Source organism: Amblyomma maculatum, chromosome 4 (genome assembly GCF_055883805.1).
Source record: "Amblyomma maculatum isolate TAMU_Amacu chromosome 4, ASM5588380v1, whole genome shotgun sequence".
Lineage (NCBI taxonomy): Eukaryota > Metazoa > Arthropoda > Arachnida > Ixodida > Ixodidae > Amblyomma > Amblyomma maculatum.
The window spans coordinates 99,067,750-99,082,656 of NC_139347.1; the positions used below are offsets into that span (position 1 = coordinate 99,067,750).

General features: G+C 43.9%; 1 protein-coding gene across 1 annotated transcript in view; it reads right to left on the minus strand.

Annotated features, from left to right (window-relative positions):
- Positions 1-7,049: 7,049 nt before the first annotated feature.
- Positions 7,050-14,907, minus strand: part of LOC146191778 (cytosol aminopeptidase-like) — a 32,068-nt gene continuing 24,210 nt past the window's right edge. The window contains exons 13-15 of the mRNA XM_084600375.1: positions 10,199-10,348; positions 8,464-8,557; positions 7,050-7,235 (exon numbers count right to left, since the gene is read on the minus strand). Of these exons, the coding sequence (XP_084456501.1) occupies positions 7,174-7,235; positions 8,464-8,557; positions 10,199-10,348 (306 nt within the window). The 3' untranslated portion in view covers positions 7,050-7,173. The remainder of the gene's footprint in view (positions 7,236-8,463; positions 8,558-10,198; positions 10,349-14,907) is intronic.

Genomic DNA, 14,907 nt, shown 5'->3' on the forward strand with positions numbered 1-14,907 from the left:
AAACTACATGCCCACTTTTGATAAATTAGACTTAGCTGCAATGAAGCATCGCCAATGGAGGCTATCATAGCAAAGTGAAATGACCTCCCTGCAATTTCAACATCTAACATATCGATTTCAGCATACTGCGCCTGCTAATCTCTGTGAATGTGGGCCATACTTACCTGCTGCTCTTTTTCAGAGCCGTCATGGCTAGGCATCATCGGGGAAAATTTGTCCACTCCAACTGTGTCTTCTGTGCCGCGATATAATGATCTGTTCGCGAGGGAAAAACCGATGGAAAGCATCTGTAGAGAAACAAAGGCATGCCATTGCATTTTGAAAGTCGCAGGTTCACCAAAGAGAAACACAACTGTCCTCGCTGCTCAATTCAGTTCAGTCGTTCAGTCGTGTCCGGCTTTTCGTGACTCTATGGACCATCTCACGCCATGCTTTCCGGTCTCTATCTTCCTAACATCACATAACTTCATCTGCAGCGCCTCAAGGATGCCATCTAACCATCACGTTCGCTGCCTACCCCTTCTCCGGTGACCCTCAACCTTTCCCAACATCAAATCTTTCTCCAGCAACTCCTCTCTCCTCATGAGATGACCAAAGTAGCAGAACTTTACCGTTAGAATTTGACCCTCAAATGAGCAGTCAGGGTTTATGGTCGATAATATCGACTTATTTGATCTTCTGGCAGTCCAAGGAACCACGGCCGCTCAATGGAGGCGCACTTGGTGCGGCCCGTCGCGTCGCGCCTCAATGGCTGGGGAAGCGCGTATTGGGAGAAGTTACAGTTTCCGCCGTCATTCTTCGCGGGGGCGCCACCACTTCAGGACAAAGCGCCGCCGGCACGCCGGGCACGGACGAGCAGACGACGCGGAAGGAGCGCGCTGGCTGGGTTGGCGCGTGTTATCGTTTTGACTACTCAGCATAACCACGTGGTTCTGATAGTTCTGCATGCGTGTGATCGGTGCATGTGTCAACAGCGTCCTAAGCGTATGCAGCACCATGCCAGGCAACTGCTGTGTGCCACTGTGCACTACTAAATCAAGAAAAGATCGGCTACCATGAGTTCCCATGCGATTCACAACGTCGAGCAGCATGGCTGGAAAACAGATCTCGGGAGGGCAGCGGTGGAAAAGGAAGGCGATGGGAGCCGAGTGACAAGTCACTGGTATACTCACTGCACTTCACAGATGACGATTACAGGGAGAACATAAAACTGAAGATCCTGCTTCCTTCAGCTGTCCCCTCCGTGTTCCCGAACTGCCCACATTACAAGTTAAGTTACTCACGCGGGCTCATGTTGAGCCAAACAACCTCGTAAAAATTAATGTGCGCAGGTCAATAGCTTTATTTTCCCCACTTGTTATAGCTACACTTCATTTCCTCCTGGACAACCCCCCGTGTCATCCTGAAGCATGTGTGTTTCAAGATAGCTGCGTCACGATCACTTTCATGACGATGATATCAACCCTTGCCCAACATCGCATAAGTGAAGCCATGGAGACACCAAGAGGAGCCGCTCTATTTGTCAGATGACGAGCGACTCTCTTGGTTTGAGTTGGACTTTGCCATATCGAAGACATTCAGGTCCAAGGAGGAACGTCGAAGCAAAGGCTAACCAAACAAACGTACGAAGTGGCAATCATGGCAACCAGATCCACAGTGGCGCAAATTAAGGACCTTCTTGATCACATCAAGTATCTTACAACAATGTCTTCTGGTGCCTTACTAGTGCATTGCATACCAGAATCTTATTTTCAGCTTCCGATACGCCCTAAAGCAGGCTCTGAAAGCGGGTCTATAGTATTGCTTTTTAGCAGCCTAAGGCAATTCAAAGGCGGAAACGACAGAGTTGACGCAAGGGCTGCAGTTTTCACCTCGGAGAAAATACTGAAGGTACCACTAGCAAAAAAAAAATATATATATATTGACTGAGATTATACACATTTTGCCATGCTTTATGCAGGTTGGCATCTTGCAAGCATCAGTCTGCAAGTGCCCCTATCAACAATAGGCAGCTATAAAACTTGGCATTCGTGATTATGAAAGTACCTTGCCAACTGCCATATCACGTCTGCTGCGAGAGAGTTTTCGAGTCAGCTTGGGTTCATTCATGTGTGGTGTGAACCAGCAGCTGACATAGAGTTAGCCCTCATTGCATTCTTGGCTGGTTACCTTGCACGTCCATTTGAAGAAAAAGTATACGGATAGTTTTACAGAATCTTATGAAACATTTTTATTTATTCTGTTTTCAGTGCCTGCCCGTGTTTTCATTATTTGTATATTACCAAAGTTTAAATAACCTCTAGTGCTTTCTTTAGAGTGTCAATAATTTTATTTTATTAGCCCCCATCCATTTATTAACTTTGTGCCTTGTGATTCCTGCAAAACCCTGGACTTATCAAAATTCTTGATGATGGAGGCCTAAGGTATCTGAAAAACACCATGCACCTTTGTTAGCAAGGTGATGAAGTGCCCGCAGGTTATAAGAAGCAGCAAGCTGTGCCACATGTTAGTTTCATCCCTTCTTCCCTATTTTGTGCAATTTCCGGAGTTGATTTGCGAGAGAGAAGACCGCAGTCACACTAAGGACCTAACCAAACTAATGTGACTACTGCTGACCAACTGGACAGGCAACATCAATCGGACAGTGGAAAAAAACACGCTTGCACATAAGCCTTTTTTGAGGAAAGTTCTTCGCCTGTAAAATAAGCTTGCGTGTCTTCTGTGCATCACGTGGCTTCATAATCAAACGAGAAAAAAATTGCCTGAGCCTGCGGGCGTGTCGTTGAACTGGCTGTCTTGTGTTGTTTCTTTTGCAACAGTTTGTGTTAGCTAGTATGTTTTGGTGATGGTACCCACTTGAATATTATTTCCAGTGAAAAGGGAGAAACAGGCTGAACAATAATAATGTTGAACGCTACATCCTGAATTGTAAGTTTCCAGAAAAGTGCACGCTGAATAAATGGTCCCAGACCATGTCCCGATTTCAAGATTGCTATATCTAATACGTTATTACAGTGGTTGAAACGCAACTAAATGGGTGGGCACTCAGCGAAGCACACGACTGCCTCGTTCTCGTTGTAAACGGAAGACCACGAATGACTTGAAAAAGCCCTTTGATGATGACTTGCCTCTATCACCTTATCAATAGCAAACTTGCACATAGCATTACATAATGTGTGAAACGCCACTCATAATCCTAAATTGAGCAAGCGCCGACCACGCGCGGACGCCGAAACTAAAGCACAGCCACGGCCGCTGCGCGCAGCTCTCCGCCCGGACTCGTCCCGGAGCGGTGGCGCCGCAGCGGTGGCGATGAGAACTAGGCGCAATACGGCTCTTCTGGGTGACGCGACGGGCTACACCCAAGTGCGCCTCCATTGAGCGGCCGTGAAGGAACTCTCAAGAGTCTCCGCCAGCACCACAATTCAAACGCGTCAATTCTTCGGCGGTCAGCCTTGTTCACAGTCCAATTCTCGCATCCATACATCACCACTGGAAAGGCCATAGCACGAGTTATACGGATCTTAGTTGGCAGTCTAATGTCACTGCTCTTTACTAGGCGGTCAAGGCTAGCCATGGCTCTCTTTCCCAGAAGCAGGCGTCTCCTTATTTCATGGTTGCAGTCTCCTTCCGGGGTAATCTTGGAGCCCAAGAAGAGAAAATCTGTCACAGCTTCCACTTCTTGTCCCTTGATGCTCCAGGACTTGATAGGGCAAGACGCCATGATCTTTGTCTTTTTAAGGTTCAGTTTAAGCCCAAACTTCCTTCTTGTACGCGCATCAGAAGTCTCTTCAGTTCCACTTCACTTTCTGCCATTAAAGTGGTATCATCCGCAAATCTAAGGTTGTTGATACGTTTGCCAGCAATCTTCACTCCAGCTGAAGACTCGTCCAGACCGGCCTTCCTCATAATGCACTCAACATATAGGCTAAATGGGCAGGGCGACAGTATGCAGCCTTGTCTCACTCCTTTCTCAATCGGAAACTAATCAGTAAGACCATGTCCAGTTCTGATTGTGGCCTCTTACCCTTCATACAGGTTCCTGAGGAGACAGATGAGATGAATTGGAACTCCCATCTCTTGAAGAGCTTGCCACAATCTGCTGTGATCTACGCAGTCAAACGCTTTCGCATAATCAATAAAGCAGAAGTAGATGGGTTTCTGGAACTCTCTTGCTTTTTCCATGATCCAACGAAGGTTGGCAATCTGGTCTCTAGTTCCTCTGCCCTTGCGAAGCCAAGCTTGGACGTCCGGAAGCTCCCGATCCACATACTACTGCAGCCTACATGGAGCATTTTCAACCTCACCTTGCTAGCATGCGAAATAAGCGCGATCGTACGGTAGTGGAACAATCTTTGGCACTGCCTTTCTTTGGAATGGGGATGTAAACTGACCTCCTTCAATCCTGTGGAAACTGCAGGGTTGTCCAAATTTACTGACATAATGTATACAGGACGTTAACGACGTCATGGTTGAGGTTTTGAAGCCACTCAGCTGCAATGCCATCAATTCCGCTGGCTTTGTTCTTAGCAAGGCTGGCTAAGGCCCATTCAACTTCACTCTTCAGGATGCCCGGCTCGAGGTCACTAATCACAATCGTCTTATGTTGGGTTTGCACATCTGGATCCTTCTTGCAGAGTTCTTCTGTGTATTCCTGCCACCTCTTCTTTATCTCTGAGGCTTCAGTGAGGTCCCTGCCTCGGTTGTCTTTTATCACGCCCAGCTTAGCACAGAAGCTTCCTTTGATATCTTTGATTGTCTTATACAGAGCTCTTGTGTTCCTCAATTGGTTGTTGTCCCCAACTGCTTGGCACTGTATGTTCAGGAAGGCATTCTTATCTCTGCTTCCTATTTTCTGAAAATTCGCATTGAGAACCTTGTATATTTCTCTTCCCCCATAACTTTTGCATCATTCTTTCCTCAGATATTTGCAAAGCATCTTCAGATTACCAGTTTGTTTTCTTGCATTTATTTTGCTTTGGAACTACCTTAGTAGCAACTTCTTGTATTATATCACGAACATCAGTCCACATCTTTCACTCAGCCGCATAAACCTAGCTCGCGTCCGGTCATGGTGGCCGCAGTGGTCCTACTAAACGCAGTTGTGCAACAGTCACTGGGTGGCGCTACTGGTAAGCTACAAACTTCAGTGCAGGTTACTTATAACCAAAATTCATAATTATCCGGGTTCAACTGCACTAGCATAGAGACAAGCGTTGCGGGATGACTAAAGTAATAAAACTTGTTTTTTTCCTTCTCACGAATGAAGCACCTAGTATCAATACATCTGCATTTGCTGATTAACAACAATGTCATACTCAGCAGAATGGAAAGTTGGGCTAGTTGTTCATGATAGATAAGAGGGCGCAGACGGAACGTGGACACAGAGAAGAACACAAGACAAGCGCCGTTTTCGCAACCGGTATATTGGGAAAAAAAATACGAACTCTTCACTGACTGTATCTTTTGTCGATTAGATACTTGTTCATAATTAAGAGTTCGTGTTTTTTTCCTAATAAACTAGTTGTGAAAATGGCGCTTGTCTTGTTGTATTCTTCTCCGTGTCCACGTTCCGTCTGCGCCCTCTTATCCATCATGAATGTCATACTCTCAATTAATATGGGCGAAATGGAATATCCACACTCAAATATGCGACACCCTAAATGCAACCTTCACATAGAAATTTATCTCCAGGTACAAAGTTGAGTATGTAGGCTAAACAAAAAAAATACTCACATATTCTGACCGCAATGTTAGGCTGAAACTTACTAGGCTATCATTATGTAATTTCATTATATGCATGATAGGTTGGCTGAAACAATACTCTCCAATCGAAGTCTCATTCGGAGCTAAAACAGGAAATTAAAGTAAGAAATAAAGTGGAACGAGAAACTCCCTGCACATGCTAAGCATTGACAGGTCTAAACCAATCTAAAATAAAGGACTAGGGCCCAGTCGACCAAAGTCTTTCGATTTGCTTGAAAAAAAGCCAATTGGAAAAATAAAAGTGGCCACAGTAAAAAATGGCATCCCATGGTTTCAGCAAGCACAGACGGGAACGATGCCTCGCAGAGCTGATTTTATTCGGGAAATATGGATCTTTTTATGGAAGCTGCTGGTGGTGCCAAAAAAAATAAATAAATGAAAATTCAACACAAGTCAACACAATTCAACACTGTGGACTACAGTGGAAAGCTGCGCGCCAGTGTCAATCAAGCTGAGTTGTTTAACAAACATCGCTGCCAGAGTACAAGATAATTTTTATGTTTTGCCTACATCAAAATATAGCTATCAAAGCCGAGTTCCATACTCTCCAGGCCCCACTATGCAAATTCAGCAGCACCTAATACAATTTCTTGCCAGTAAATGGAAGAGACAGGAAGAGGTCTCAGCTATATTTTTTTTAGCTGCGAGCATCCTCTTGTACATGTAAACTATCCAACATCTCTACGTATTTCTTTTTTTTTTTTCAGAAATGACTCGAAACAGAAATAGTAGATGCACTCCATAGTTAAAGTAGTTAGGTTAGAGCGTTTTGTCACTGTGTGCCTATGTGTAGACGCAGGTGTTTTAATTCAACTGCGATTCAGGTTTTCAATTTACCATTACATTGCAATTGAAGCTGTATTTCACACTCATCCCCACTGCTCCTTTCTGAACCTAATTTTTCATCTATTCACAACACTTCACCCATACCTCGATGAAAAAATACTAACCGGCGGCATTTTATAACCAAACAATTCAAAAGAAAGGGCTACGTGTACTATGCTTCATCGATACTAATGAGCTCAAGTACCATACGGTTACGTGATAGCTCGATAACTGTAGCATCTACACAAGCCTTAAGTCTCAGAGCAAAGGCTGAGGACTATTTTATCTCCATTCGAATAATTAAACGTGATGAAAACGAAGACATGGCGCATGACCCAAAAGCCAACTCCAGGGCTCTAAACATTTGACAAAAGGTGAACGTCAGCAAGTACTGTTGGAGGACCCAGGAAGAAATGCTGCTACGCGTATCAAAACGTATGAGTCATGTGCGTCAAAAAAAAAACAAAAAAAACGGACGGCGTTTTAATCGTAGAGTGTAGATTTCCTTCAAAGAAAATACCGTCAACAAGTAGCCAGCAATCTAAAATGGCCTGACACTGCGCCCTAGTCAATTGAACCCTGTCAAAGCTTCTCCAGTTTGGCCATGCGCTCCACAAACTCCACCAACGCGCGCACTGGTCGACCTGCAAGAAATAGAATATGAGATTTATTCAAGTGTTTGCTGCATCCGCAAATTGCACGCAACGAAGAAGGGTGAACTGCAAAACGTTCTACTTGAAGTGCACACCACTATCTTGTCACTAATTTTGGGCATGCGTTCTCGTACAGTAAAAACTAGGAATGTGCAAATATAAGCATTTTACTGGCGCGCAATTATGTAAATACAAATTGAATATTTTTCTTACTCGATTCATATTCGAAACACGGAATTTCGAATATTCGAAAATTGCCTAACGCATTGAAAATGTTCGAATTTACCGCAGTTTCACAGCACTGTGCGCTTTACTGCAATGCAGGCCTTTTCTGTACAGAAAACCAGTGTACAGAGTTCCATATAAAATTGATACTAAACTTTTTCAGTAGAGCGTACCTTACTGTGCAATTATAGTTTAATGTCATTACCAAATATTATGTTAATTCTGAGACGACCAAGACAATGTCTGCTATCTTTTAAGTTTCCATCTTCTTTTTTTTTTTTTACTTATCAGATATTAGTTATTCTATTCGACATTCGAAGGAATGTTTTTCCCGTATTTGTATTCTAAAATTTTAATATTTCCACATCCCTCAAAATCATGAGCATCTTAGAAATATTTTTATTGTGCAGAAACATATGCTGGTAAGCAGCAAAAAAAATTTTTATCAAACATCCTGAAATTCACCAATGGGCGATATAAAGTCGTGCTAGGGGTTTTTGAAAGTAGATGTTTTGCGCACTCGGCTCATACAGATCGAACATTTGAAACCGGCAGTCCGAGCATTTGCCCCCTCTCGGCAGGCCGATCTCCACGAGTGTTGGTGTGCCGAGATTACAATATTGCACAACTGAAATGGAAAGCAAGTTGCAAACACAGCAACTCCATGCATGTTGGATAAGCTCATCTTTTAGTCTGTTTTATATATCAAATTATCAACATATTGAACTCTTTCGCAATCCTATCTGAATTTGGTATATCCGAATTCAGCTGAAGTAGTTACTTGATGCAGACTAAAAGTTTGCTATGAGCGATAACAGCCCGGTTAGTCTCCAAAGATACAGTGGACAGAGGAAAGGGTGGAAGTAAGCGTGCATTTATATACACCCTCAAGAGAGCCCAAAAAGCATAGCTTGAAAACCTCTAGGCCTACATTACACCAGCAACGTTGGTCTCTCCCCCCCCCCCCCCAAAAGAGAGAGGAGGGTTCACGTACCAGCCATGCCTGAGCCAAGGTAGGCCACTTCTTCACTGTTCTCCTTGACGCCTGCAATGTCCAGGTGGGCCCAATGGGGACACTTCACAAACTCCTGCAGGACAGCAGCAATGACAGATCTCACCACCCACTCTTCTCGGCAAAGAAACCAAACCGCGTTTGCCCACGCTCCACACACTAATTCAAATACAAAGAACTTGGCCCGCGTGCTATGCAGATTCCAGAAGAGTTAACAAAATTTAGTTTATTTATTTTGTTCTTTCAATGTTAAAATAACTAATTGTAAAGAAGACAAGGAATTTTTTTTGTCATGGTTTTGTCTATTTTTGATGATTTGCCCGTAACGCCCCCCGCCCTCCATGTAATTCAGCCGACAGGACCTCTAGGGCTATTCTTATAAACAAATAAATATAAATAATGAAAAGAACAAAAACAAATTGCCTGCCGCCCAACTATGGCAAACTAATATTTGTGAACTGCTCATTTAATTAATGCCTTAAGTTTTGGCAAATGAAGTTTTATTACGCTCACTGATATGTTTTTTTTTTTTAGTGAATAAGCATGATGGACACGGTTTTACACAACTTATTAATAATTAGGCAACTTTTTTTCGCATTCACGCTTTACTTTACTGACGACCTCAAATCATTATTGCGAGAAGGCTTTCGGCTTCATCTGGGTGTTAAGGCTTTACGATCCTTGCATTATAGATGAACCTGATTACACTGACTAATTTATATAATTTATTGCAATTTCACACAAAGCCCGAGAGGCTTATATTCAATAAAATGCACGAAAGTGATATAAAATGACCACAGACAAATCGTGGGATCCCATAACTATGACCTGTACAATATTTCAGGTTTTTATTTACGAACTCCCTTTACACTCCAGGAATGCAACAACGAATATTTCTGACTTCGAGGGGAACGAAAGTTTTGATTTTGCAGCAGCGTGGACATGAACGAAGGCTGGAACATTGAAGCCCCGACCACCCGACTGCAGTCAAATCTTCACTATCTTAACCATTAGGAAAAGTGGCGCCATGGAAACAAATTGCAATCTAATAGACTTGTCTCGCCTTGCATGGCTTCAAGTGTAGTACGGACGTGACAAAAGCGAAACTGTGCCTCAAATGAGAGCTAATTCTATTGCTTGTGAGCAGAAGGCTAACATAACAGAAGGTGAACGCAGCTTCCTTAAAAGCCTGACAAACATTTTTTCGCGATTACAAATTTTTGAGAGTTTTCAATCGATGGGACCCTTTTTTGGGTGCTAAAATGTCTGCAAAGTTAAGACCGCACTAGAAAGAGACTGTATACGAGAACGCATCGCTAAATGCGGGTCAAAAGAAAGTAGATATAGAAGATATAAAGGAAGACTTCAAAGCAAAATATCATCAATGCGAGAACATAAACTGAAAGAAGCATTAGGCGTAACACAGGGAATAAAATGCAAAACTTAAACACCGCAGCTATCATTATAAAAATGAGAAAGGATAACAGGTGTTGTGACAGATAAAACAATGCAATAGCAAATGGCAGACACAAACCAGACAAAGCATAACAAGAAAACATACGCAACACCCTGCCACATCAAATAATGCTATGAGACATTACAATACAATATGTCTAAATAAACTGCAATGCGCTGATGGCTTTAAATAATCGTCAGGCTATCTTCTCTTGAGTGTTTCAGGCATTCCCCGTGAATAAAGGGGGATAAATCTCCCCACCTTGAGGAAAGCAGCCGCGTTGCAGGCGCCTCCCGCGCGGCCCTCCTTGGAGATGTTATTGATGTCCGCAATGGTGGGCTTGGTCATCTGCATGTGGTACAGCTCAAAAAGGGGCATGCGCCACATCCGGTCACCAGTCACGCTGCCAGCCTGCACATGCCGCAAAAGGCGTCAACTGTTTTTTCCAGGAACAAACTCACTCACCCAAGCAAAAGTGCCCACACAACCTCGGCTCTACGGCACGCTTTCTAAAGACTTTGCTGGCAGGGGAACTGGAACTATGGTGCAGCAGAACTTCGGTGAAGTGCCGTTAACGGTTGCAAGGCCAGTGGAGGAAAAGAACGTGATGAGGAGACCAAACTTCAAACAAACTTATTTTCAGTCAGCCTTGCCCAGCATACGCTCGCAAGTATACTTAAAAAAAAACGAAAGAAAATTATCCAGAAAAAACTAATCATCCATTAACTCTATGGCCTTGAAAGGTGCGGCTGAAGAGCAAGTACAAAGGAGTTTTAAACTTCTCCCTTTATAAAAGAGCCAATAGACCCCTTTTATAAATGTCAAGTCGGCTTCACCTCTATGCTGCATTCCCCACTAATGGCAGAACAGCAATGTATTGAAACATTACATTATGGCCATAATTCATATGATTTATGCATCAGAACATATTTGCATAATTGCCCTATCACCACTACATGCATCTGTGCAGAGGCAACATGCGATTTCAGGTCTATATCGCCATTTTTCTGGCGGCCAGTGACACCATGTTTGGGGCAAGAAGCAGCGTGGGAAAGCCTACTTAACAATTTTTGCAAGGGGTCCATTAGCACAAAGTTTGAGCGGCTCCTTTTTTAGGAGCAAGTGAAATTCTACTTGTACTTTCACCGTCTCTAGCGTAGATAAAACTTTGCTACTTATTCAGTCCATCGCTGACAATGGCAAAAAGCCCCCCCCCCCCCCCCCCCCCGCCTTCTCCTTAACCTTTTCCTTGCTGTCAGTTCCAGATGCTTTGCCTCCAAGCAACCTTGCTTTGTGAGGAAGCCATCGCAGTGGCTGGCTTGTGCCATCTGTAACAGACTCCTCCAATATACGTTTGCTGGTCATGAAGCTTTGCTATCGTGCTCTGTGCTAGGCTACTCGGTGGCCCCTCGGAGCATCTGTCCGGCCCGAAATCGAAGCCTCACTCGAACAGTGACAAAGCGGTACAAAATGCGTGGCGGGAAGCTTTTCAGCGGCATCCGATTCAGACGCCGTTCGAGTCGGAACATTCTCATCTGCTTTTGAAATGCATGCATAATACCCACTTACCCATACCACAACGCATGTCTACTTTGGATATTCAGTTGTTTATTTAGATGCCTGCCGTTCGCTTAGCATTCTTTTGGGAAAAAAATAAGCTTCTGCGCATGCTATATAAATAGTTCGCACATGATGAAATCATGTGAGTGTGTTGTCCATGCTTATGAATGTCATGACTACTGCATGTGCAATAAAACATGAACAAAAAGATACAGCTCATGCTGGAATTGGCTTCTTTCTTTTCCGTACTACGTGGAAATGTCTTCTCCCATGAGGCTCATCACATTGGCATTACTTACGTACCTAATGATGAGTTAGAGTAAGGAAAGAGGTTTTACAGTGCACGACTGTCAACCCTGAACGATGCACCGGAAAGAGGTGAAGAGCGTCAGCCTGTCTTATATGACATTACACGGTCTCACTGTCAGCTGCTCCCCGACCTTAGAATGATAGCCCGCTAATCGTTATTACTGTATAACTCCCCTAGCTAAAGATGACGAAGTGGTTCTACGTATAGGACTCGGCACGATTGATTTTCTTTGTTTTTATCTTTAGGCTCCTCTAGGTGGCTGATCTTATCTCAAGGCATTATTTTAGTACTCCTCGCAAGCACTGGCTTCTTTCCATCTTCTAGGTGCTCAAATGCAGTTCACAGAAAAAATATTGATTTCCATAGTGAGCTGTGGTGATTGATGGTCGGCCTATGCTTGGATTACTACCTCAACTGCATCAGCCCTTTTTTGTGCATGTTTGCACCTTTTTATCCCCGTTTTACCCAGCAAGCCAACCGCACTCAAATGGCATAATATGCCAACTACTTACACTGCTTCCATGAAAGTATTTTGCAAAAGAATGCTGTAGAAGCCAACGTAAAGTATCAAAATCCTCAACCGTGGATAAATTATATGTAATACTCCTCCTCCAAGAGTGATGTGACGGGCTAGTTGGCGTTGCACATCTGTAACGAGCAACGTCATTAGCAGGTTCCTCGTGTGTCCTGTTAACTGGGCTGCTTGTTACAGTTACTCCCCCCCCCCCCCCCCCCGTGCAATCCTTCTAGACTTCCAAACTAAACCACATTTTAGCAATACGAAACTGGAAAAGCATGAGATATGATAACTGTAAATAATGCATTAGTTTTCCAGCATTCACTAACACTCAGCAAGAAGATAGCAATTAAAGGACTACTCCGGGACTCACTCTGACACGGCCTATTTTCCTCCTCTCAAGCACCAGGAAAGAACTGATCGAACTATCCGAGAAATGTAGGCCGATAGTGGTGGTGACGGCAGAAAAACATTTTTCTCCTTACCTCATTTACTGTGCAGTTACATTTTTTCGATGTTGCCCGCCGCCACAGTGTGGAAGGATTGAGAGGAAACCATTAAAAACTTTTCTTTTTTTCTCCTTACCTCATTTATTTATTTATTTATTTTCGATACCCTCAAGCGCCGAGGCATTACAGAGGGGAGTGGGCAAGCAAACAACGCAAGAAAAAAAATATTTTTTGTTAAAGGCGGCACAACAACGTAGTTACAATGTAGCAACACACAATATTCGAAAAAGTACAGAAACAACAACTGTAACAAACGCAACGCAAGAAACTGAACAAACATAGCAGAAAAAAAAAGTAATAAAAGACGAATAAAATAACAAAGCAACAAAGAAACTAACTATTCGCATCAGATAAAAGCATCGTCATCAGAGACTGACGATAAGCAGTATAATCGTGTATACAAGCCACGGCAGCGGGAAGGTGGTTCCACTCTTTCGATGTGCGAGGAATGAAAGAATGCAAAAAAGTGTCAGTACGGCAAAAAATAGACCCAGTCTTATGTTGGTGGTCGACACGAGAAGAGCGATAGGGTGATGATAAATTTTATGAAAAAAGCATAGGCGTAAAAATTTTTTACGTTGTGCGAGAGACGGTAAGGAAAGGTTAGATTTCATTTTTACATTTTTCATACATTTTTTACATTTTTTCGATGTTGCCCGCCGCCACAGTGTGGAAGGATTGAGAGGAAACCATTAAAACTTTTCTTTAATCTCTAATCCAGTGCAAACCGCCTCATAAAAAGTGACCTTCAAGAGTGGTGGGCAATTCCTGCTCTTGTAGCTCAACAGGTCTCCCAGCAGCTTAACAGTCAGGTTAGGCAGGGGACCCTGTCTCCACATTGTGGTTTTGCTCTACATGCCTGCTGCTCAAACTTTCGTTACTTGTGATTTCATATATGGGCGGCGCCCTCCTCCTACCATCGGAAGAGAGTCCCTAGGCTGCAGGCTCCTTAGCCGCCAATTACATTGCTGCTGTGGACCTTGGTTCCTTGTGCCATTTCTCATCGTGCGCTGGTGGCGTAGGCATCTCCACATATTACCGAAAAATCGGCAATGCAGCACTGAGGGGATTTGTGGCTTGAAGGCACACTTCACAATGATCATCATCAACCGGACTATACCCACTGCAGGGCAAAGGCCTCTTCTATAACCTCCTATTAACCCGGTCCTATGCTACCTGCATCCACTTGACCTTTGTGAACTCCAATAACCTGATTGGCCCACCTAACTTTCAACCACCTCCTTCTAAGCTATTCTGCCTTTGGAATCCAAGTGGTTACCCTAAACTACCATAGGTTATCCTCTCTTCGCACTACATGTCCTTCCCGAGCCCATTTCGTCTTCCTGATTTCCACTAGAATGTCAGTAACTTGAGTTAATTGTCTGACCCACTCTGCACTCTTCCTATCTCTTAACAATACACCAGCCATTTTTTTCATTACATAGCCCTCTGCGTTATCCTCAACTTAAATGGAACCCTCTTCGTTAGCCCCATTGGTGAGTAAGCACTGTTCATTATTCCATGACGTTAGGGAGAACTTTTGAAACAACAACAACAACATGAATTTTAATTCTCCAAACTGCACTCACTATGGACACTGTTCGGAGAGCGTCTCCGTGAACTATGCACCGCACTGCTCCGTAAACGCTGAGTGTCTCTTACACTTGAAGGGAGCACGCGCACGAGCGTCCCTCTCTCGCGCCACTCACCGACCACAACACACAACACACGCGCACACAGCCGTACCCCGCGGTGAAGAATGGGCTGTTCCAGTCCGTGTACGTCCATCCCCCGTTGTCAGTGGGATGGCCCAAATGTCATGCCGTGAAGACCGCGAAGGCAGCACCCGGAATATTCAACAAGCACACTTGGGTGGCATCAATTTCAAAACAAACCATCACGTGTAGCAGTAGTGGCTCTGTTACATGTAACCACGAAGACGTGCAATTAAAAGCTCGTTAGTTGTGAAATATCACCAAATCGAACTGTTGGTGTAGTCCAGGTCTGTGCCCATGTAAGGCTATGGCATCAGCCCAACGCTATGGGCCCCGCACCGCTTAATAAGGCAGGTTCC